The 20,318-nt window shown below is 37.4% G+C and overlaps 4 protein-coding genes across 4 annotated transcripts; 2 read left to right on the top strand and 2 right to left on the bottom strand.

The window, feature by feature from the left end:
• Positions 1–43: 43 nt before the first annotated feature.
• LOC148180076 (three-prime repair exonuclease 1) lies at positions 44–1,518 on the top strand. The gene is made up of 3 exons (XM_088050629.1): positions 44–471; positions 515–974; positions 1,022–1,518. The coding sequence occupies exons 1-3, from the start codon at positions 192–194 to the stop codon at positions 1,215–1,217; spliced, it is 936 nt and encodes a 311-aa protein (XP_087906755.1). The 5' UTR covers positions 44–191; the 3' UTR covers positions 1,218–1,518.
• Positions 1,336–3,474, bottom strand: LOC148180075 (cyclic GMP-AMP synthase-like receptor). The gene is made up of 7 exons (XM_088050624.1): positions 3,371–3,474; positions 3,175–3,267; positions 2,961–3,077; positions 2,481–2,891; positions 2,288–2,437; positions 2,095–2,238; positions 1,336–2,048 (listed from the first exon to the last, which is right to left on the bottom strand). Exons 3-7 carry the CDS (start codon positions 3,045–3,047, stop codon positions 1,665–1,667), a joined length of 1,176 nt encoding a protein of 391 aa, XP_087906750.1. The 5' UTR covers positions 3,048–3,077; positions 3,175–3,267; positions 3,371–3,474; the 3' UTR covers positions 1,336–1,664.
• Positions 3,475–3,541: 67 nt separating this feature from the next.
• Positions 3,542–11,081, top strand: Sec71 (ADP ribosylation factor guanine nucleotide exchange factor Sec71). The gene is made up of 10 exons (XM_088050618.1): positions 3,542–3,921; positions 3,974–4,279; positions 4,330–4,750; positions 4,796–5,427; positions 5,496–6,651; positions 6,698–7,046; positions 7,095–7,415; positions 7,727–8,148; positions 8,194–9,295; positions 10,498–11,081. The coding sequence occupies exons 1-10, from the start codon at positions 3,795–3,797 to the stop codon at positions 10,630–10,632; spliced, it is 4,971 nt and encodes a 1,656-aa protein (XP_087906744.1). The 5' UTR covers positions 3,542–3,794; the 3' UTR covers positions 10,633–11,081.
• Cp110 (Centriolar coiled coil protein 110kDa) lies at positions 11,010–12,550 on the bottom strand. The gene is made up of 2 exons (XM_088050622.1): positions 12,357–12,550; positions 11,010–12,308 (listed from the first exon to the last, which is right to left on the bottom strand). The coding sequence occupies exons 1-2, from the start codon at positions 12,417–12,419 to the stop codon at positions 11,109–11,111; spliced, it is 1,263 nt and encodes a 420-aa protein (XP_087906748.1). The 5' UTR covers positions 12,420–12,550; the 3' UTR covers positions 11,010–11,108.
• Between the last annotated feature and the right edge of the window lie 7,768 nt (positions 12,551–20,318).

Here is a 20,318-nt window from a genome sequence, read left to right as displayed (position 1 = left end):
GTTCAAATGTTGATACAATCCAAGAGTGCATTGTTGGTTGCCTATACCAACAGTAAACAAATTTTTTCACGATGAGAACTGTCACTTGTCATTAGTTCCGCATTAATTTCACATTACTATTAAGCCGGTCGCCAGTAATTGAACTTTCTTACAGGGTAATCGTCCCCTGATTAATAATGTAGGCAATTGCTATGAAATTCCTCCGAATCTCTCATTTCCTATTGACCAAAGTTGCCAAAGTGTTCACCATAACCGCACTTAACATGTCGATCAAAACCTTCGTGTTCCTCGACTTGGAAACCACCGGTTTGCCGCATTTGGAGCACAACCAAACGAAAATCACCGAGCTGTGTGCTGTGGCGGTCCAAGCGGATCACCTCGAGCTGGGGTGCTTCCCCAGAGTCCACAACAAACTCGCGTTGTGTTTTAATCCACGAAAAATGATCAGTCCTGAGAGCACCTCTATTACAGGTGAGTTTTGCTTTTATCGTACAAATCTATATTGTTGTTTTAGGGCTCTCGAACGATTTGTTGGAGCACCAGGCGCATTTCTCCACCGAGGTGGTTGGGGTGATCAAAACTTGGCTTGACATGAATCAGAAGCCGATTTGTTTGGTCGCCCATAATGGGTGTCGTTTTGATTACCCAATTTTTCGGACGGAAATTGAGAAAACTGGGAATAGTTTGGATGAAAGTATACTTTGTGTGGATTCTCTTACTGCCTTTAGACACATTGATAAACATGACAGTCTTAAAGAAGAGAAAACTGAGCCTAAACAAGTGCCTTTTGAGTTCGACGATGGTTATGATGAGATGTTGTGTCAAATAGCGGAGCAAATTGAGCGCGAAGAAGAGGCAAAATTGAGTCCAGAGGAGAGACAAAAAATCAATGAAACCACTCCTAAGAAGCAAATGATTTCTAATAAGAATGGTAGAAAAGACGCTTCCGTCAAGCGGGTTCTACACCCTGTTAGGTAATAATCGTCCTTAATACGTTCAGAGAATAATTGCGCAATTTTAGTTACAAATTAGGGGATGTCTACACCAGACTTACTTCCAAAGAGCCAATTAAATGTCACGAAGCTGAAGGTGACGTTACAATGTTGTTAACTTGTGCTGCAGTTTATGGCGAAAAATTTGTAGAGTATGCCAATGATCACTCGGTCACTTTTAACAGCATTCCAGTGATGAAGCTTGGTAGAAAGGTTGGACTGTAAGTCATTTTATTGAAGACTGAAATTTTTAAGTAAAAACAAGTTCAATTTTACTACCAAAGATTTTGTTTCAATACGTGATCTGAATCGATTTTTAAAGTGTTTAATCTCAAAGAAAACGTTTCATTGAAGTCATTTTATTTAATATATTAAAACGTTATTACTTACAAAAGATAGCTAATGAATTAGAAGTAAGATTTTTTATCAAAATGTTTTTTTAAATCTATTTTAAAAGTAAAATTAAGGTCATCCTTATCATTAATAAAAAAAATTTACATAAAGTTTTATAAAATGCCCCATGATACATACTTGTAACTATTTTTTACCTTTACTTCACTTATTTCCTACAAAATTGCACATTGCGATTGAGATTGATTACTGTTCTGAAACACTTCATTATTTTGGATTGGGGTAGCAAATGGATCTGGCAAAAAGTCGGAAATGCCAAGGTTAAAGAACATCTTGGACTCCTCTTGTGAAACTGCAATAAAAAAACAATAGAATTAGGCTTCTCATATTTGTGCAATCTTTACGTAAATACTTGGCGACATTTTCTGGATTTTTTGTAATATCTTTGATAATATTCTCTAACCGACGCCCATAATTCTGCAAAGTGTCCCCATTAACATGATCCAACAAGTTGTGTTCTGGGTCCCAATAGTAGGGAACATTTTGATGAGTGAGAAATTGACTATACTCAATTAAGGTGGTCATAAAAACATGGCTCAAACTGTTATTCCAAAATGCAGATGATTGTCTATCCAGGAAATGAAGAAAGACCGTTTTTATGTAATAACTTGCAATGCAGTGGTGCCCCTGAGTGTCCCTCATTTTCTAAAACACGAAAATTAAATTCTTTCATTTATAAGTGCACATTTACTTTTAGAAGCCGCGCCGCAGTTTTCAATCTTCCTTTGTTCGCCAGGAGTTGCCTTTCTTGTTCCTGAAACGACAATCGCCAATACGTCTCAACTTGGAAAGTTGAAGGGTTCTTTGGAGGTTTTGGTACTATAAAAAACTCGGTCTAGAAAGACACTTTAGTAATCGATCCTAATGAACCTAACTAACATTACCAAACTTGAGGGGAAAGGATTCATCCGGTAACTTGTGCAAGGCCATTTACCTTGCGCAAAAACGAAGCATGCGACTAAATCAATCTTAAAATTCACTCCTTCTCCAACAACTTGAAGCGTCAAAGCCGGGGGCCCTTTATGGAATTTTATCTAGAACTAAATTAGCGCAAAAGTCTCTGGAGGTTTGTATTACCTGAAATTGCCCTGCAAGAGTTTGCATGAAGTAGAAACCTCCACCTTGGTGTGGAAAGTCGTTCATGCATCTCTGAAACAGACTTTCCATCCATTTCAAAACTTTAGTTGTACTTAAAAAGTTAGTCGAGTTTAATAGTGTTCTTTGGAACACTTGGTAAGGCGGATTGGGCGCAACTCGGCCCTTTTCCATAAAGGGAACGACTTGTAAATGCACAAAACCATCCATTTCGCTCTCGGTTAACACAGACTCCCCGTATTGTCTCATATCAAGGAGAAAATCCAAATCAAATTCTGCAGGTTTTCCGACTCGTAGGCCATCGTAGAAACTGCCACCGTAAAACACGCGACGAAATAGCTTGTTGAAAAGGGGGTCTTTGCTTTTTAGTTTGTCCACGAAGATAGCAACAATCTAGGTCGATGAAATGGGAAAAAACATTTTTTTTTAAATCGACGTGAAGTCCAAATAAGAGATTCTCACCGATTGCAAAATTTCTTTGTTTTTTCGGACTTCTGCGTCTGGTAATTTTATAAATTGTCCATGGATCTGATTTAAAATGTTTTCCATTTCGCTGACGTGGCAAATTCTCCTTGGGGGCTGCGGAAAAACAGCTGTTAGTTTCAAAATTACTAATTTGTGGTCAATTCCATTTAGGATTGTTTAATAATAAGTGACTTAAGTTAGTTTTTCTTACCTTAAAATTGGTAAATGGATAAGTATAATGTTATTCCATATAAATAAGTTGTGGATAACACTACTTCAGTACTCCAGCATCCAGCAGAACCTACTAATTAAAAAATTCTTCTATTAATAGTTCTACGTTTCACAATCGTAATCTCAAGAATTAATTTCGGGCATATTCGGCTCATAAAATCGTAACAATAAGTTACCTGTCCAAAGGACATAAATAATTAATGAGGCATCAAACAATTTCCTACTTTTATCCACAAGCGTAAAAGAAATTAACAACAAAACGCCCGTTTTCAGGCAACCAACAATACAATCTGGCAACTTTCACCACTGCGTTGGCAACATTGCGTAACCAACCTCTTGTCATTTGTCAAATATTGACAGCTGGGTGACATGTCAAGTTACGGGATAAACATTTGTGAAGTGATTAAAAACTCGTGTTAACAAAGAATCCGTACGACAGCAGCATTCTACAAATCGAGCGTTTGATCGAAATAGTCATATCCGCATTGAGAAACCTCTGAAACGCGCAAATGTCTAAACAAAATGGTTCAATATCTGAACAGTTCACACGTCACACAGTATGATCCCCATGCATAAATTGAAAGGCTTTAACTAATTTTAATGATGCAATCAAATTCCAAAACCAAAGAAATGTTCATCTTGCGTGCGCTGGAAAAGATTCTCAATGATAAGGAAATCAAGAGGTCTCACCATTCGCAGCTGAAAAGAGCATGTGAGGTTGCCTTGGGTGAGTTTTATTTTGTTTCACTTCCTCGATTTGACTTGGGTTGTTTTAACAGAGGACATCAAGAAGGAGGTGAAGGAGGATGAGCCAGATGGAGAGAAAGTCTCTGACGCTCTTCCCATGCCAAAGAGTGGAGAAGTGAACGTTTTGACCACCGAAAAATACTTCCTTCCGTTTGAACTGGCTTGTCAGAGCAGATCTGCGAGAATTGTCGTAACAGCGCTTGATTGTTTGCAAAAGTTGATTGCATATGGACATCTGACAGCAAATGTACCTGACTCTACAACTCCCGGAAAATTACTCATTGATCGGATAGTTGAAACCATCTGTGCTTGTTTCACGGGGCCCCAAACAGATGAAGGTTTGATTGTACCTCCATTGTAACCACTTTAAACTTTCAATTTTTCTTAGGGGTGCAACTACAAATCATTAAGGCCCTCTTGACTGTGGTAACTAGTCAACATGTGGAGGTCCACGAAGGCACCGTCCTCTTGGCTGTTAGAACTTGTTACAACATTTTCTTGGCGAGCAAAAATCTCATTAACCAAACCACAGCGATCGCCACTCTGACGCAAATGCTAAACGTGATTTTCACGCGGATGGAGAATCAAGCGTTGGATGCTGAAGTACAATCAGAACTGAACAACTCCTGCAATGGCATTGACTCCAAGTCGGTCAAATCCTTGAAGATCGAGGACAGTGTCGACGCCCCTGAAGAAGTCGATGGGAGCGCCGAGTTTATTGGTGAAATTCTCGACTGTCTCATCAGTGACGTGGTTACAGAAGTCGAGAGTAAACAGGTCTCTGAAGGCAGTCTCTCATCATTACCCAGGTCTGCAGCTCGTTGAAGTTTGTTTGTACTAATTGGGGTTTCTAGAGTTCCGTCGCAGGAGAGCGTCGACACCCACAGCGAGAACGACACGGCCGTCACCGCCAAATTCACTCATGTCCTTCAAAAGGACGCGTTTTTGGTGTTCCGGGCGCTCTGCAAGCTCTCTATGAAGCCTCTTCCTGAGGGAACACCAGATCCCAAGTCCCACGAGCTCCGTTCGAAGATTCTCTCCCTCCAGCTTCTCCTCTCCATCCTCCAGAACGCCGGTCCTGTTTTTAGGTCCAACGAAATGTTTATAACCGCCATCAAACAATATCTCTGTGTTGCTCTGTCTAAGAATGGAGTTAGTTCGATTCCGAAAGTTTTCGAGTTGTCTCTGGCGATTTTCCTGGCGCTATTGTCCAATTTCAAGATGCATCTGAAGATGCAAATTGAGGTGTTCTTCAAAGAGATCTTCTTGAATATCCTGGAGACCACCAATTCGTCTTTTGAACACAAATGGATGGTCATCCAGGCGCTGACGAGGATCTGTGGAGACGCGCAGAGCGTGGTGGACATCTACGTGAATTACGACTGTGACCTTGCAGCCGCGAATCTGTTTGAACGTCTAGTCAATGATTTGTTCAAGGTGGCACAAGGGAGGCATTCCGTGGAGCTGGGGGCCTCACCCAATCAAGGTAATCCAATAATCCCGATAAGCCCTAATCTTTATAGTTTAATGGCCCCTTTAATTTATCTCTAACAGAGCGAGCCATGAAGATGCTGGGCCTGGAGTGCCTCGTCTCCATCCTCAAATGCATGGTGGAGTGGAGCAAAGACCTCTACGTCAACCCCAATTCGCAGTCAACCCTCGGAGAGCAAACGGCGAATGGCAGCGACAACGCATCTCTGAAGTCTCACGGGGGCTCCACGACCAGTCTCCATTCCAGCGACTGCTCCAGCGGGAACAAGGAGATTCTCGACTCTCCTGAACAACTAGAAGTCTTGAAACAACAGAAGGAAGTCTGGGAGACGGGGATTGAGTTGTTTAACCGGAAGCCGCGCAAAGGCGTGGCGTATTTACAGGAACAGGGACTCCTCGGGAGTGGTCATGAAGAGATCGCCAAGTTCCTCCACAACGAAGACAGGCTAGATAAGACTTTCATCGGCGACTATCTGGGGGACAGTGACGAGTTCTGCAAAGAAGTCATGTATACTTACGTGGACCAAATGGACTTCGCGAACTTGGATTTCGTGGCGGCGCTAAGACACTTTCTTGACGGGTTTCGACTGCCGGGCGAAGCCCAAAAAATCGACCGTTTGATGGAGAAATTCGCGAGTCGGTATTGCGAGTGCAATCCGAATAACGGATTGTTCGCCAGTGCCGACACCGCCTACGTCTTGGGCTTCTCTATTATCATGTTGACGACCGACTTGCACTCGCCGCAGGTGAAGAACAAAATGACGAAAGAAGAGTACATAAAAATCAACCGCGGAAACACTGAGAGTAAAGACGTTCCGGAAGAGTACTTATCGCAGATCTACGACGAAATCGCCGGACACGAAATCAAAATGAAGAACACCGTCAACAAACCAGGCAAGCAGCAGATCAACAGCGAGAAACGAAGAAAAATCCTCTTTAACATGGAGATGGAGGCGATTTCCACCGCCGCGAAGAACTTGATGGAATCGGTCTCGCACGTCCAAGCCCCGTTCACTCTAGCCAAACATTTAGACCACGTCCGACCGATGTTCAAAACTGCTTGGACTTCCTTCCTGGCGGCTTTCAGTGTGGGGCTGCAGGACTGCGACGACCCGGAAGTCGCCACGTTGTGTTTGGACGGCATCAGATGCGCCATCAGAGTCGCCTGCATCTTTCACATGACATTGGAGAGGGACGCCTACGTTCAAGCTCTAGCTAGGTGAGGTTTCCTGGTGCTCTTGCTGTTTTATTGTTGGAATCTTCAGGTTCACTCTGTTGACGACAAACTCGCCCATCATGGATATGAAAGCGAAGAACATCGACACTATTAAGACTCTCATTATGGTGGCACACACCGACGGCAACTACCTTGGGACGAGTTGGTTGGACATCCTCAAGTGTATATCTCAGTTGGAACTCGCTCAGTTGATTGGGACGGGGGTTCGACCGGAGTTTCTCTCGGGTCCGGGACACAAGCCCCCGGACTCGACTTCTAAGGAGCACATCGGGCAGACGAGTTCGCAGAGTGTTGTCGTGGCCGTGGATAGAATCTTCACCGGGTCGACGAGGCTCGACGGGGATGCTATCGTCGACTTCGTCAAGGCTCTGTGTCAGGTACTCAATCGAGGTTGGGAAAATTTGTACTGATTTAATGGTCTCCAGGTGTCGTTGGAGGAGCTCGCGCATCCAGGACACCCCCGAATGTTCTCTCTTCAGAAAATCGTGGAAATTTCGTACTATAATATGGGGCGGATTCGATTACAATGGTCGCGAATCTGGCAAGTTCTGGGCGAGCATTTCAACGCCGTTGGGTGCAATCCGAACGAAGATATCTGCTTCTTTGCTGTTGATAGTCTGAGACAGCTCTCGATGAAGTTCATCGAGAAGGGAGAATTTCCGAATTTCCGGTTCCAAAAGGACTTCTTGAGGCCCTTTGAACACATCATGAAGAAGAACGTTTCGCCCACCATCCGCGACATGGTGGTAAGTTAAAAATTACAGTAGAACCTCGATTATCCGAATCACCGGTTTAAAAAAATATATATGTTAATAAACAATAAGTTAATTTTGAAAAAGTTATAGCTATTTGAAAATATAAAAGCCATTTTTCTGGAAAAATTCATAACTTTTGAAAAATTTGAAAACGTTGTAAGAACTGTTTTTCATAGGGTAAAAAAAAGATGAAAAACTTCCAGCCAAATCGAAAACTGTCAGGGTAAAAAGTGGTCGATTTGGTATGGAATCCTCCCTCTATCGAAAACCATTCCTGAGAATCTTGAAATTTAACTCCCCAGGTTCGTTGCGTGGCGCAAATGGTAAACTCCCAAGCCAGCAACATAAGATCCGGCTGGAAGAACATCTTCTCGGTGTTCCACCTCGCCGCCAGCGACCAAGAAGAAGCCATCGTGGAACTGGCCTTCCAGACCACCGGTAAAATTATCACTGAATTGTACGACAAGCAGTTCCCGGCGATGATCGACTCCTTCCAAGACGCCGTTAAGTGTTTATCGGAATTTGCTTGTAACGCCCGCTTCTTGGACACCTCAATGGAGGCCATCCGCTACGTGCGCTCTTGCGCCAACAGCGTCAGTTCGTGCGCTCACCTCTTCGCCGAGCACGCCGGCATGGAAAACGACGTCACCGTCGCGGAGGAAGACAGGATTTGGGTGCGAGGATGGTTCCCGCTGCTCTTCTCATTATCCTGTGTTGTCAACAGGTGAGGAAACTCCAATTAAGTCGCATTTTCACCGTAGTTTTGCAGGTGTAAGCTGGACGTACGGACGCGCGCCTTGACTGTGATGTTCGAGATCATAAAAACCTACGGAGACACCTTCTCGAGCCACTGGTGGAAAGATCTGTTTAAGATCCTCTTCAGGATCTTCGACAACATGAAGTTGCCGGAGCAGCACACTGAAAAAGCCGAGTGGATGACCACAACTTGCAACCACGCCTTGTACGCCATCGTCGACGTCTTCACGCAGTATTTCGACGTGCTGGGGCCTCTTCTCCTGGGGGAGTTGTACAACCAACTCCACTGGTGCGTTCAACAAGACAACGAACAACTAGCGAGATCTGGAACGAACTGTTTGGAGAATTTGGTCAATTCCAACGGACACAAGTTCGATGAGGCGACCTGGGAGCGGACGTGTCGCTGCATGCTGGATATCTTCGATTCAACAGTTCCTAGTGCTCTTCTGACGTGGAAACCCGACTGGATGAAGACCACCGCGGTTATTGAACAAAACGGCGATGTTAAGGGGATTCTCAAGAAGCCCATCACTCTGGAGAGGAGTAATTCCGACGCGGCGCTCTTCAACAAGTTGACGATTAAGAGCGCCGTCCAGTTGGAGTTGATACAAACGATTGATAACATCGTGTTTTACCCGGCGACTTCGCGCAAAGAAGACGCTGAGACTTTGGCTCTCGCGGCGGCTGATATGGCCGGAAACGGCGCTCTGACTGAATTTCAAAGAGAGGAACAGGGGATGTACCGAGTGTTGACGTCCCCCCATCTCCTCCAATTGACGGACTGTTTGCTGCAGGCGCACAGATTCGCCAAAGCCTTCAACTTGGACCATGAACAGCGAAACTTGTTGTGGAAAGCAGGGTACAAAGGATCGACGAAACCGAATTTGCTGAAGCAGGAGACGCACAGTTTGGCGTGTTCGCTGCGGATCCTCTTCAAAATGTACTGTGATGAGAGTCGGCGGCAGCATTGGTCGCTGATTGAGCCCAAGCTGATCGGGGTGTGTCAAGAGGCGTTGGATTACTTCTTGAAGTTGCAGAGCGAGGCGCATCGGGAGGAGTGGACGATGCTGTTGCTGCTGGTTTTGACGAGGCTGCTGAAAATGCCGGACGATAGGGTGAGTTTTAACAGTTCGCCGAAGGAAAATTACTTTTACTAATTGCATTTTTTATTTATTTTTTTATTTTTGATGGTTTATCTGGTTAAAATTCTATGATCGACAACAGAATATATATTTTTGTGCGCCTCCGTCATTTTTCATCAGATTTGTGATACTCAGTTGTGGCAAGAAAATCACCTTTTGAATGTCTAGGCAGTCAAAAGTGACATTTCGAATAGTTGGTTTTATTTTGCAGGTTGGCATCGCTGCATAAAATGTCAATTGTGTCAATTTGTGTGCCGATTTGGAGGCCAATGACCTTCGAAAATAATAAAGGTAGACTAATTAAGCAAAGATACCACAAAAATTTGCTGAAACACATTTGAATTTAAATTAATCTGCAATCGTTTGATTTGAGGGGGATGCTACCAACCTATTTCCCAGCTGATAAAATTCCCCTAAATTAGGGAATGACGTTTCAAATTCAAATCAAAAGTCAAAATAAATAACTATTAATAATTGTCGGCGCACAAAATTTCGTGTTTGACACGGCTAGAAAATGTTTAGGAAATGCTCGGAAATTGAAATCCTCGCCCTCCGGGCTCGGATTTCAATACTTTCCTCGCATTTCCAAAAGACCATTTTCTAGCCTAGTGAAACAAATAACTATTGTGCGCCTTTTCATGAGATTTGTGATCCTCATTTGCGGCAAGAAAATCAGCTTTTGAATGTCTAGGCAATCAAACGTGACATTTCGAATAGTTGGTTTTATTTTACAAGTTGGCATCGCTGCATAAATGTAAATTGTGTCAATTTGTGTGCAGATTTGGAGGCCAATGACCCTCAAAAATAATAAAGGTAAATTAATTAAGTAAAGATACCACAATAGTTGAAACACATTTGAATTTACATTAATCTGCAATCGTTTGATTTGAATGGGTTGCTACCAACCTATTTCCCAGCTGATGAAATTCCCCTAAATGAGAGAATGACGTTTCAAATTCAAACGAAAAGTCAAAATAAATAACTATTATTTACATAATTTTTCAAAATAAAAGTAATTCAACCTACGATCATTTAAAATTTGACTTTTTTTGAAAAAAATGATGCTCTAGAATACATTGTTTGCGATTTAATGGGTTTTTTTTTCGAATAAAATTCTCTTCGCCAAACTGTGTTCTGCAATGAATTGAGTTGATTTGACGCCGTTTCGGTTGCAGTTCGCTGTTCACGTGTCGAGGTACTACCCTCTGTTGTGCGAGATTGTGTGCTTCGACTTGAAGGCGGAGCTGCGCTCGATCCTCCGCCGAGTGTTCCTGAGGATAGGACCAGTATTTCACATTACGACGCAGTGACATCCGACTGAGACAACACAGTGATTTTCCCACTTATAAATTTTTATCGGTGTTAACAAATCTTATTTATTTTCAAATTTCAAGTCCAAGCAACGTTTGTGTGTATATTTTGGTATGTCGTTAACAACTCGCTTTTAGCAACACTTCTTAAATCGAACGCTTGTATACTACTAATCCGATAGACTTTCTTAGCTTACGTCGTAGCGATGATCATTCCTTGCATGAAGTGATAAGTCATTTAGGAGCTAATAAACTACAAGAAAAGTATAAGTTATGTGCCTTCAATAAAATTGTTTATGTATAATTGTAATTAGTCTGGTATGTGGTTAAGTTAATGTGAATGTACTATCATCTGTTATAAATAGCAACCATCCGTGTAAATAATCATAAAATACTACTTTATTTAGTCATATTCGCTATTGTTATAATAATAAAAAATAGACATATAATCCGTTTTATTAAGCCACTTGGTCGAATCATTTGATCATGCGAGCGCTGTGTCTTCGAGAAAGCGATAAATTTGAGCTGGTAGCAGACGGAGGCCGACTGGCCTTTTCGACTTTTCGCTGCCGATCCGTACTGATAACCCCCATCTGTTCTTTGGTCGAAAGCGTGAAAAAAATGTCATGAAAAGCGTAGCAAGCCGCTGAAACCTGCTGGATAAGTCGCCGATGAAGCTCCACGTCCGATTCTTCGATCACTTCAGCCCCATGCAACTGGACGGCGCAAACAATCGCGTCTTTGATCGTGTTGATCAAGCCTTGGACCTTCTCAGTCCTTATCAGTCTTCTCACGAGATATCCGCGCACGTAGGCCTGGATCACCCGCGTTGCTGTTTCTTTGTCCATAGTGGAGTTCTTGAGATTCCGTAAATTTATTAGATTGAGTTCAGGGGGGCTCTCTCTTGTGGTGTCGGGAGACAACGTCGAGTAGTACAAGGACTGACTGGATACGGAGACACTGATTGATTTTTCGTCTTCATTTATGATCTCTTTGATTGTCTTGTTGGTCTCTTCTTGTTTCGATAAAATCTCGAGGATGTTTCTCGCGTGTTCATCGGGCAATTTATCCAGGATCTCCAAGAGTTGGGGGTCAAAACTGGAATTTAATTCTCGCGGTTTTAAAGGGGTGGTCACAACGACCTGTTGTACTAAAATATCCGTGTCTAGAGCCTGCAAAGAGGGCTCAATTTCACTATCAATTATAGTGATGGGTGAACTGCTGCAGGAGTCACTCTCATTTAATTCCACGCATTTTCGGGCTTCCTTTTCCAAGTGTGCCAACAGAATAGGACTGGGGCTCTCCAAAGTGTACGAATTACTTCTTATCAGTTTAGGTGGAATGATTTTCTCCATGTCTCCAGGCTCTGCAAGTTGTTGAGCCCCCACGTTTAAAACCTTGACTCCTTCATCGCTATACTCGCTCACATCTACGGTTTCGCTCGTTAAATTTTGCAGCTTTTTGTATTTACAATAAGGCACAGGACTAGGCGATTCCTCAATAAACTCCAACTGATTCTCCAACGTTGTCTGGACCGATAAATCTTTGGTCTGATGTTCAAGTCGTTCTAAATCGTCCAAACATTTTTTAAATAGCCGAGTTCGCTCCGCCTTCCTCTCAATTTCGATGGCCTTTATCTTATAGCCCAGACATTGTTCGCGGATTTGTGGGGTAATCTGAAGTAATTTGGGTCAAATTCTGGACTGTGGGGGTCGTTCACTTACCAATGGAGGGATTATGGGGACACCTCCGATTTTAATACACGATGTGTATGATCTGGTTGACATTTTGCATCTGAAACTGCTGAAAAACCCATGCACGTGATTTGTGGACGTTTTTTGGAGAATTTACGATATGTTTGTATTGGAGGTTAGGTTGTAAACACGAACAATTGTCAAAAATTGGTATGAATCTCAGGTAAATTGGTTAGCCAAGTTTCAAACCAAACTTTTAGCCCTCTGGTGAGAGAACGCATGAACTAACAACTTTGGCATTATTCCGCTAGGTGGCTTTAAATTAAAAATTTGAAGTTTTGTTTGCACCTAACTTCACTTAATGTTTTTATGTTCAGTTTCCACTAGACTTGAAGTACACAAAACATGCTCACTTCTGATTGGTTGATTAAATAGTGTGTACCTGCACTAACCTAAGAACACGAAAATTACTAAAAAAAATACAAAGTAACTAGAATGTATTGTTGGCTGCCTATGTGCTGCATTTTAAACCATATTTTTTTACCAAAATGAAGATAAACTTATTTTCAAAATGCAGATGTCAAAAATGGTACGAAAGCAATTTTGCAAGTTAAAACTTCATTTGAAGCTTTATTATCACAAAAAACAATCCAATAGCCACAAAAAAACAATCGATTGTTTTTTTTTAGTCGTTTTTTAATTTTTTGTCGCCATTCGACAGTTTTTTCAGTCATTTTCATTTTTTGTGGCATTCGAAAATCTTTTCAGTCGTTTTATAATTTTTTGTGGCCATTCGATTATTTTTTCAGTCGTTTTTAGTTTTTGTGGTCGTTCGATTATTTTTTCAGTCGATTTTATTTTTTGTGGCCATTTTTTCAGTCGTTTTTATTTTTTGTGGCGATTTTTTTAGTCGTTTTTATTTTTTGTGGCCATTTTTTCAGTCGTTTTTAATTTTTGTGGCCATTTTTTCAGTCGTTTTTATTTTTTGTGGCCATTTTTTCAGTCGTTTTTATTTTTTGTGGCCATTTTTTCAATCGTTTTTATTTTGTGTGGCCATTTTTTCAGTCGTTTTTATTTTTTGTGGCCATTCGATTATTTTTTCAGTCGTTTTTATTTTTTGCGGCCATTTTTTCGGTCGTTTTTATTTTTTGTGGCAATTTTTTCAGTCGTTTTTGTTTTTTGTGGCCATTTTTTCAGTCGTTTCTATTTTTTGTGGCCATTTTTTCAGTCGTTTTTATGTTTTGTGGCCATTTTTTCAGTCGTTTTTATTTTTTGTGGCCATTTTTTTAGTCGATTTTATTTTTTGTGGCCATTTTTTCAGTCGTTTTAAGTTTTTGCGGCCATTTTTTCAGTCGTTTTTATTTTTTGTGGCCATTTTTTTAGTTGTTTTTATTTTTTTTTGTGGCCATTTTTTCAGTCGTTTTTATTTTTTGTGGCCATTTTTTCAGTTGTTTTTATTTTTTGTGGCCATTCGATTATTTTTTCAGTCGTTTTTATTTTTTTTGACCATTTTTTCAGTCGTTTTTAGTTTTTGTGGTCGTTCGATTATTTTTTCAGTCAATTTTATTTTTTGTGGCCATTTTTTCAGTCGTTTTATTTTTTGTAGCGATTTTTTTAGTCGTTTTTATTTTTTGTGGCCATTTTTCAGTCGTTTCTATTTTTTGTGGCCATTTTTTCAGTCGTTTTTATGTTTTGTGGCCATTTTTTCAGTCGTTTTTATTTTTTGTGGCCATTTTTTCAGTCGTTTTTATTTTTTGTGGCCATTTGATTATTTTTTCAGTCGTTTTTATTTTTTGTAGCCATTTTTTCAGTCGTTTTTATTTTTTGTAACCATTTTTTCAGTCGTTTTTATTTTTTGTGGCCATTTTTTCAGTCGTTTTTATTTTTTGTGGCCATTTTTTCAGTTGTTTTTATTTTTTGTGGCCATTTTTTCAGTCGTTTTTATTTTTTGTGGCCATTTTTTCAGTTGTTTTTATTTTTTGTGGCCATTCGATTATTTTTTCAGTCGTTTTTATTTTTTTTGACCATTTTTTCAGTCGTTTTTAGTTTTTGTGGTCGTTCGATTATTTTTTCAGTCGATTTTATTTTTTGTGGCCATTTTTTCAGTGGTTTTTATTTTTTGTGGCGATTTTTTTAGTCGTTTTAATTTTTTGTGGCCATTTTTTCAGTCGTTTTTATTTTTTGTGGCCATTTTTTCAGTCGTTTTTATTTTTTGTGGCCATTTTTTCAGTCGTTTTTATTTTTTGTGGCCATTTTTTCAGTCGTTTTTATTTTTTGTGGCCATTTTTTCAGTCGTTTTTAATTTTTGTGGCCATTTTTTCAGTCGTTTTTATTTTTTGTGGCCATTCGATTATTTTTTCAGTCGTTTTTATTTTTTGTGGCCATTTTTTCAGTCGTTTTTATTTTTTGTGGCCATTTTTTCAGTCGTTTTTATTTTTTGTGGCCATTCGATTATTTTTTCAGTCGTTTTTATTTTTTGCGGCCATTTTTTCGGTTGTTTTTATTTTTTGTGGCAATTTTTTCAGTCGTTTTTATTTTTTGTGGCCATTCGATTATTTTTTCAGTCGTTTTTATTTTTTGCGGCCATTTTTTCGGTCGTTTTTATTTTTTGTGGCAATTTTTTCAGTCGTTTTTATTTTTTGTGGCCATTCGATTATTTTTTCAGTAGTTTTTATTTTTTGTGGCCATTTTTTCAGTTGTTTCTATTTTTTGTGGCCATTTTTTCAGTCGTTTTTATGCTTTGTGGCCATTTTTTCAGTCGTTTTTATTTTTTGTGGCCATTTTTTCAGTCGTTTTTATTTTTTGTGGCCATTTTTTCAGTCGTTTTTAGTTTTTGCGGCCATTTTTTCAGTCGTTTTTATTTTTTGTGGCCATTTTTTCAGTTGTTTTTATTTTTTGTGGCCATTTTTTCAGTCGTTTTTATTTTTTGTGGTCATTTTTTTAGTCGTTTTTATTTTTTGTGGCCAATTGATTATTTTTTCAGTAGTTTTTATATTTTGCGGCCATTTTTTCAGTCGTTTTTATTTTTTGTGGCCATTTTTTCAATCGTTTTTATTTTTTGTGGCCATTTTTCCAGTCGTTTTTATTTTTTGTGGCCATTTTTTCAGTCGTTTTTATTTTTTGTGGCCATTTTTTCAGTCGTTTTTATTTTTTGTGGCCATTCGATTATTTTTTTTGTCGTTTTTATTTTTTGTGGCCATTTTTTCAATCGTTTTTATTTTTTGTGGCTATTTTTTCAGTCGTTTTTATTTTTTGTGGCCATTCGATTATTTTTTCAGTCGTTTTTATTTTTTGTGGCCATTTTTTCAATCGTTTTTATTTTTTGCGGCCATTTTTTCGGTCGTTTTTATTTTTTGTGGCAATTTTTTCAGTCGTTTTTATTTTTTGTGGCCATTTTTCAGTCGTTTCTATTTTTTGTGGCCATTTTTTCAGTCGTTTTTATGTTTTGTGGCCATTTTTTCAGTCGTTTTTATTTTTTGTGGCCATTTTTTCAGTCGTTTTTATTTTTTGTGGCCATTTGATTATTTTTTCAGTCGTTTTTATTTTTTGTAGCCATTTTTTCAGTCGTTTTTATTTTTTGTAACCATTTTTTCAGTCGTTTTTATTTTTTGTGGCCATTTTTTCAGTCGTTTTTATTTTTTGTGGCCATTTTTTCAGTTGTTTTTATTTTTTGTGGCCATTTTTTCAGTCGTTTTTATTTTTTGTGGCCATTTTTTCAGTTGTTTTTATTTTTTGTGGCCATTCGATTATTTTTTCAGTCGTTTTTATTTTTTTTGACCATTTTTTCAGTCGTTTTTAGTTTTTGTGGTCGTTCGATTATTTTTTCAGTCGATTTTATTTTTTGTGGCCATTTTTTCAGTGGTTTTTATTTTTTGTGGCGATTTTTTTAGTCGTTTTAATTTTTTGTGGCCATTTTTTCAGTCGTTTTTATTTTTTGTGGCCATTTTTTCAGTCGTTTTTATTTTTTGTGGCCATTTTTTCAGTCGTTTTTATTTTTTGTGGCCATTTTTTCAGTCGTTTTTATTTTTTGTGGCCATTTTTTCAGTCGTTTTTAATTTTTGTGGCCATTTTTTCAGTCGTTTTTATTTTTTGTGGCCATTCGATTATTTTTTCAGTCGTTTTTATTTTTTGTGGCCATTTTTTCAGTCGTTTTTATTTTTTGTGGCCATTTTTTCAGTCGTTTTTATTTTTTGTGGCCATTCGATTATTTTTTCAGTCGTTTTTATTTTTTGCGGCCATTTTTTCGGTTGTTTTTATTTTTTGTGGCAATTTTTTCAGTCGTTTTTATTTTTTGTGGCCATTCGATTATTTTTTCAGTCGTTTTTATTTTTTGCGGCCATTTTTTCGGTCGTTTTTATTTTTTGTGGCAATTTTTTCAGTCGTTTTTATTTTTTGTGGCCATTCGATTATTTTTTCAGTAGTTTTTATTTTTTGTGGCCATTTTTTCAGTTGTTTCTATTTTTTGTGGCCATTTTTTCAGTCGTTTTTATGCTTTGTGGCCATTTTTTCAGTCGTTTTTATTTTTTGTGGCCATTTTTTCAGTCGTTTTTATTTTTTGTGGCCATTTTTTCAGTCGTTTTTAGTTTTTGCGGCCATTTTTTCAGTCGTTTTTATTTTTTGTGGCCATTTTTTCAGTTGTTTTTATTTTTTGTGGCCATTTTTTCAGTCGTTTTTATTTTTTGTGGTCATTTTTTTAGTCGTTTTTATTTTTTGTGGCCAATTGATTATTTTTTCAGTAGTTTTTATATTTTGCGGCCATTTTTTCAGTCGTTTTTATTTTTTGTGGCCATTTTTTCAATCGTTTTTATTTTTTGTGGCCATTTTTTCAGTCGTTTTTATTTTTTGTGGCCATTTTTTCAGTCGTTTTTATTTTTTGTGGCCATTTTTTCAGTCGTTTTTATTTTTTGTGGCCATTCGATTATTTTTTCAGTCGTTTTTATTTTTTGTGGCCATTTTTTCAATCGTTTTTATTTTTTGTGGCCATTTTTTCAGTCGTTTTTATTTTTTGTGGCCATTCGATTATTTTTTCAGTCGTTTTTATTTTTTGCGGCCATTTTTTCGGTCGTTTTTATTTTTTGTGGCCATTTTTTCAATCGTTTTTATTTTTTGTGGCCATTTTTTCAGTCGTTTTTATTTTTTGTGGCCATTCGATTATTTTTTCAGTCGTTTTTATTTTTTGTGGCCATTTTTTCAGTCGTTTTTATTTTTTGTGGCCATTTTTTCAGTCGTTTTTATTTTTTGTGGCAATTTTTTCAGTCGTTTTTATTTTTTGTGGCCATTTTTTCAGTCGTTTTTATTTTTTGTGGCCATTTTTTCAGTCGTTTTTAGTTTTTGCGGCCATTTTTTCAGTCGTTTTTATTTTTTGTGGCCATTTTTTCAGTTGTTTTTATTTTTTGTGGCCATTTTTTCAGTCGTTTTTATTTTTTGTGGTCATTTTTTTAGTCGTTTTTATTTTTTGTGGCCAATTGATTATTTTTTCAGTAGTTTTTATATTTTGCGGCCATTTTTTCAGTCGTTTTTATTTTTTGTGGCCATTTTTTCAATCGTTTTTATTTTTTGTGGCCATTTTTTCAGTCGTTTTTATTTTTTGTGGCCATTTTTTCAGTCGTTTTTATTTTTTGTGGCCATTCGATTATTTTTTCAGTCGTTTTTATTTTTTGTGGCCATTTTTTCAATCGTTTTTATTTTTTGTGGCCATTTTTTCAGTCGTTTTTATTTTTTGTGGCCATTCGATTATTTTTTCAGTCGTTTTTATTTTTTGCGGCCATTTTTTCGGTCGTTTTTATTTTTTGTGGCCATTTTTTCAATCGTTTTTATTTTTTGTGGCCATTTTTTCAGTCGTTTTTATTTTTTGTGGCCATTCGATTATTTTTTCAGTCGTTTTTATTTTTTGTGGCCATTTTTTCAGTCGTTTTTATTTTTTGTGGCCATTTTTTCAGTCGTTTTTATTTTTTGTGGCCATTCGATTATTTTTTCAGTCGTTTTTATTTTTTGTAACCATTTTTTCAGTCGTTTTTATTTTTTGTGGCCATTTTTTCAGTCGTTTTTATTTTTTGTGGCCATTTTTTCAGTTGTTTTTATTTTTTGTGGCCATTTTTTCAGTCGTTTTTATTTTTTGTGGCCATTTTTTCAGTTGTTTTTATTTTTTGTGGCCATTCGATTATTTTTTCAGTCGTTTTTATTTTTTTTGACCATTTTTTCAGTCGTTTTTAGTTTTTGTGGTCGTTCGATTATTTTTTCAGTCGATTTTATTTTTTGTGGCCATTTTTTCAGTGGTTTTTATTTTTTGTGGCGATTTTTTTAGTCGTTTTTATTTTTTGTGGCCATTTTTTCAGTCGTTTTTATTTTTTGTGGCCATTTTTTCAGTCGTTTTTATTTTTTGTGGCCATTTTTTCAGTCGTTTTTATTTTTTGTGGCCATTTTTTCAGTCGTTTTTATTTTTTGTGGCCATTTTTTCAGTCGTTTTTAATTTTTGTGGCCATTTTTTCAGTCGTTTTTATTTTTTGTGGCCATTCGATTATTTTTTCAGTCGTTTTTATTTTTTGTGGCCATTTTTTCAGTCGTTTTTATTTTTTGTGGCCATTTTTTCAGTCGTTTTTATTTTTTGTGGCCATTCGATTATTTTTTCAGTCGTTTTTATTTTTTGCGGCCATTTTTTCGGTTGTTTTTATTTTTTGTGGCAATTTTTTCAGTCGTTTTTATTTTTTGTGGCCATTCGATTATTTTTTCAGTCGTTTTTATTTTTTGCGGCCATTTTTTCGGTCGTTTTTATTTTTTGTGGCAATTTTTTCAGTCGTTTTTATTTTTTGTGGCCATTCGATTATTTTTTCAGTAGTTTTTATTTTTTGTGGCCATTTTTTCAGTTGTTTCTATTTTTTGTGGCCATTTTTTCAGTCGTTTTTATGTTTTGTGGCCATTTTTTCAGTCGTTTTTATTTTTTGTGGCCATTTTTTCAGTCGTTTTTATTTTTTGTGGCCATTTTTTCAGTCGTTTTTAGTTTTTGCGGCCATTTTTTCAGTCGTTTTTATTTTTTGTGGCCATTTTTTCAGTTGTTTTTATTTTTTGTGGCCATTTTTTCAGTCGTTTTTATTTTTTGTGGTCATTTTTTTAGTCGTTTTTATTTTTTGTGGCCAATTGATTATTTTTTCAGTAGTTTTTATATTTTGCGGCCATTTTTTCAGTCGTTTTTATTTTTTGTGGCCATTTTTTCAATCGTTTTTATTTTTTGTGGCCATTTTTTCAGTCGTTTTTATTTTTTGTGGCCATTTTTTCAGTCGTTTTTATTTTTTGTGGCCATTTTTTCAGTCGTTTTTATTTTTTGTGGCCATTCGATTATTTTTTCAGTCGTTTTTATTTTTTGCGGCCATTTTTTCGGTCGTTTTTATTTTTTGTGGCAATTTTTTCAGTCGTTTTTATTTTTTGTGGCCATTCGATTATTTTTTCAGTAGTTTTTATTTTTTGTGACCATTTTTTCAGTCGTTTTTATTTTTTGTGGCCATTTTTTCAGTCGTTTTTATTTTTTGTGGCTATTTTTTCAGTCGTTTTTATTTTTTGTGGCCATTCGATTATTTTTTCAGTCGTTTTTATTTTTTGTGGCCATTTTTTCAATCGTTTTTATTTTTTGCGGCCATTTTTTCAGTCGTTTTTATTTTTTGTGGCCATTCGATTATTTTTTCAGTCGTTTTTATTTTTTGTGGCCATTTTTTCAATCGTTTTTATTTTTTGCGGCCATTTTTTTGGTCGTTTTTATTTTTTGTGGCAATTTTTTCAGTCGTTTTTATTTTTTGTGGCCATTTTTTCAGTCGTTTTTATTTTTTGTGGCCATTTTTTCAGTCGTTTTTATTTTTTGTGGCCATTTTTTCAGTCGTTTTTAATTTTTGTGGCCATTTTTTCAGTCGTTTTTATTTTTTGTGGCCATTCGTTAATTTTTTCAGTCGTTTTTATTTTTTGTGGCCATTTTTTCAATCGTTTTTATTTTTTGTGGCCATTTTT

Source organism: Gnatocerus cornutus, chromosome 2 (assembly GCF_029298725.1).
Source record: "Gnatocerus cornutus isolate USDA-ARS CGAHR chromosome 2, icGnaCorn1.1, whole genome shotgun sequence".
Taxonomy (NCBI): Eukaryota; Metazoa; Arthropoda; class Insecta; order Coleoptera; family Tenebrionidae; genus Gnatocerus; species Gnatocerus cornutus.
Note: the sequence above shows the minus strand (reverse complement) of the source record. Positions and strands in the feature narration are given on the sequence as shown.

Coding starts and splice junctions, on each gene's coding strand:
- Cp110 (XM_088050622.1), bottom strand. CDS start 12,419: ATGTCAACCAGATCATACACATCGTGTATTAAAATCGGAGGTGTCCCC. Junction 12,309..12,356: donor TCCCCATAATCCCTCCATTG/GTAAGTGAACGA, acceptor AAATTACTTCAG/ATTACCCCACAAATCCGCGA.
- LOC148180075 (XM_088050624.1), bottom strand. CDS start 3,047: ATGGAAAACATTTTAAATCAGATCCATGGACAATTTATAAAATTACCA. Junction 2,239..2,287: donor ATCCTTTCCCCTCAAGTTTG/GTAATGTTAGTT, acceptor GTGTCTTTCTAG/ACCGAGTTTTTTATAGTACC. Junction 2,049..2,094: donor CTGCGGCGCGGCTTCTAAAA/GTAAATGTGCAC, acceptor TTCGTGTTTTAG/AAAATGAGGGACACTCAGGG.
- Sec71 (XM_088050618.1), top strand. CDS start 3,795: ATGATGCAATCAAATTCCAAAACCAAAGAAATGTTCATCTTGCGTGCG. Junction 4,280..4,329: donor GGGGCCCCAAACAGATGAAG/GTTTGATTGTAC, acceptor AATTTTTCTTAG/GGGTGCAACTACAAATCATT. Junction 6,652..6,697: donor TACGTTCAAGCTCTAGCTAG/GTGAGGTTTCCT, acceptor TGGAATCTTCAG/GTTCACTCTGTTGACGACAA.
- LOC148180076 (XM_088050629.1), top strand. CDS start 192: ATGAAATTCCTCCGAATCTCTCATTTCCTATTGACCAAAGTTGCCAAA. Junction 472..514: donor TGAGAGCACCTCTATTACAG/GTGAGTTTTGCT, acceptor TTGTTGTTTTAG/GGCTCTCGAACGATTTGTTG. Junction 975..1,021: donor CGGGTTCTACACCCTGTTAG/GTAATAATCGTC, acceptor GCGCAATTTTAG/TTACAAATTAGGGGATGTCT.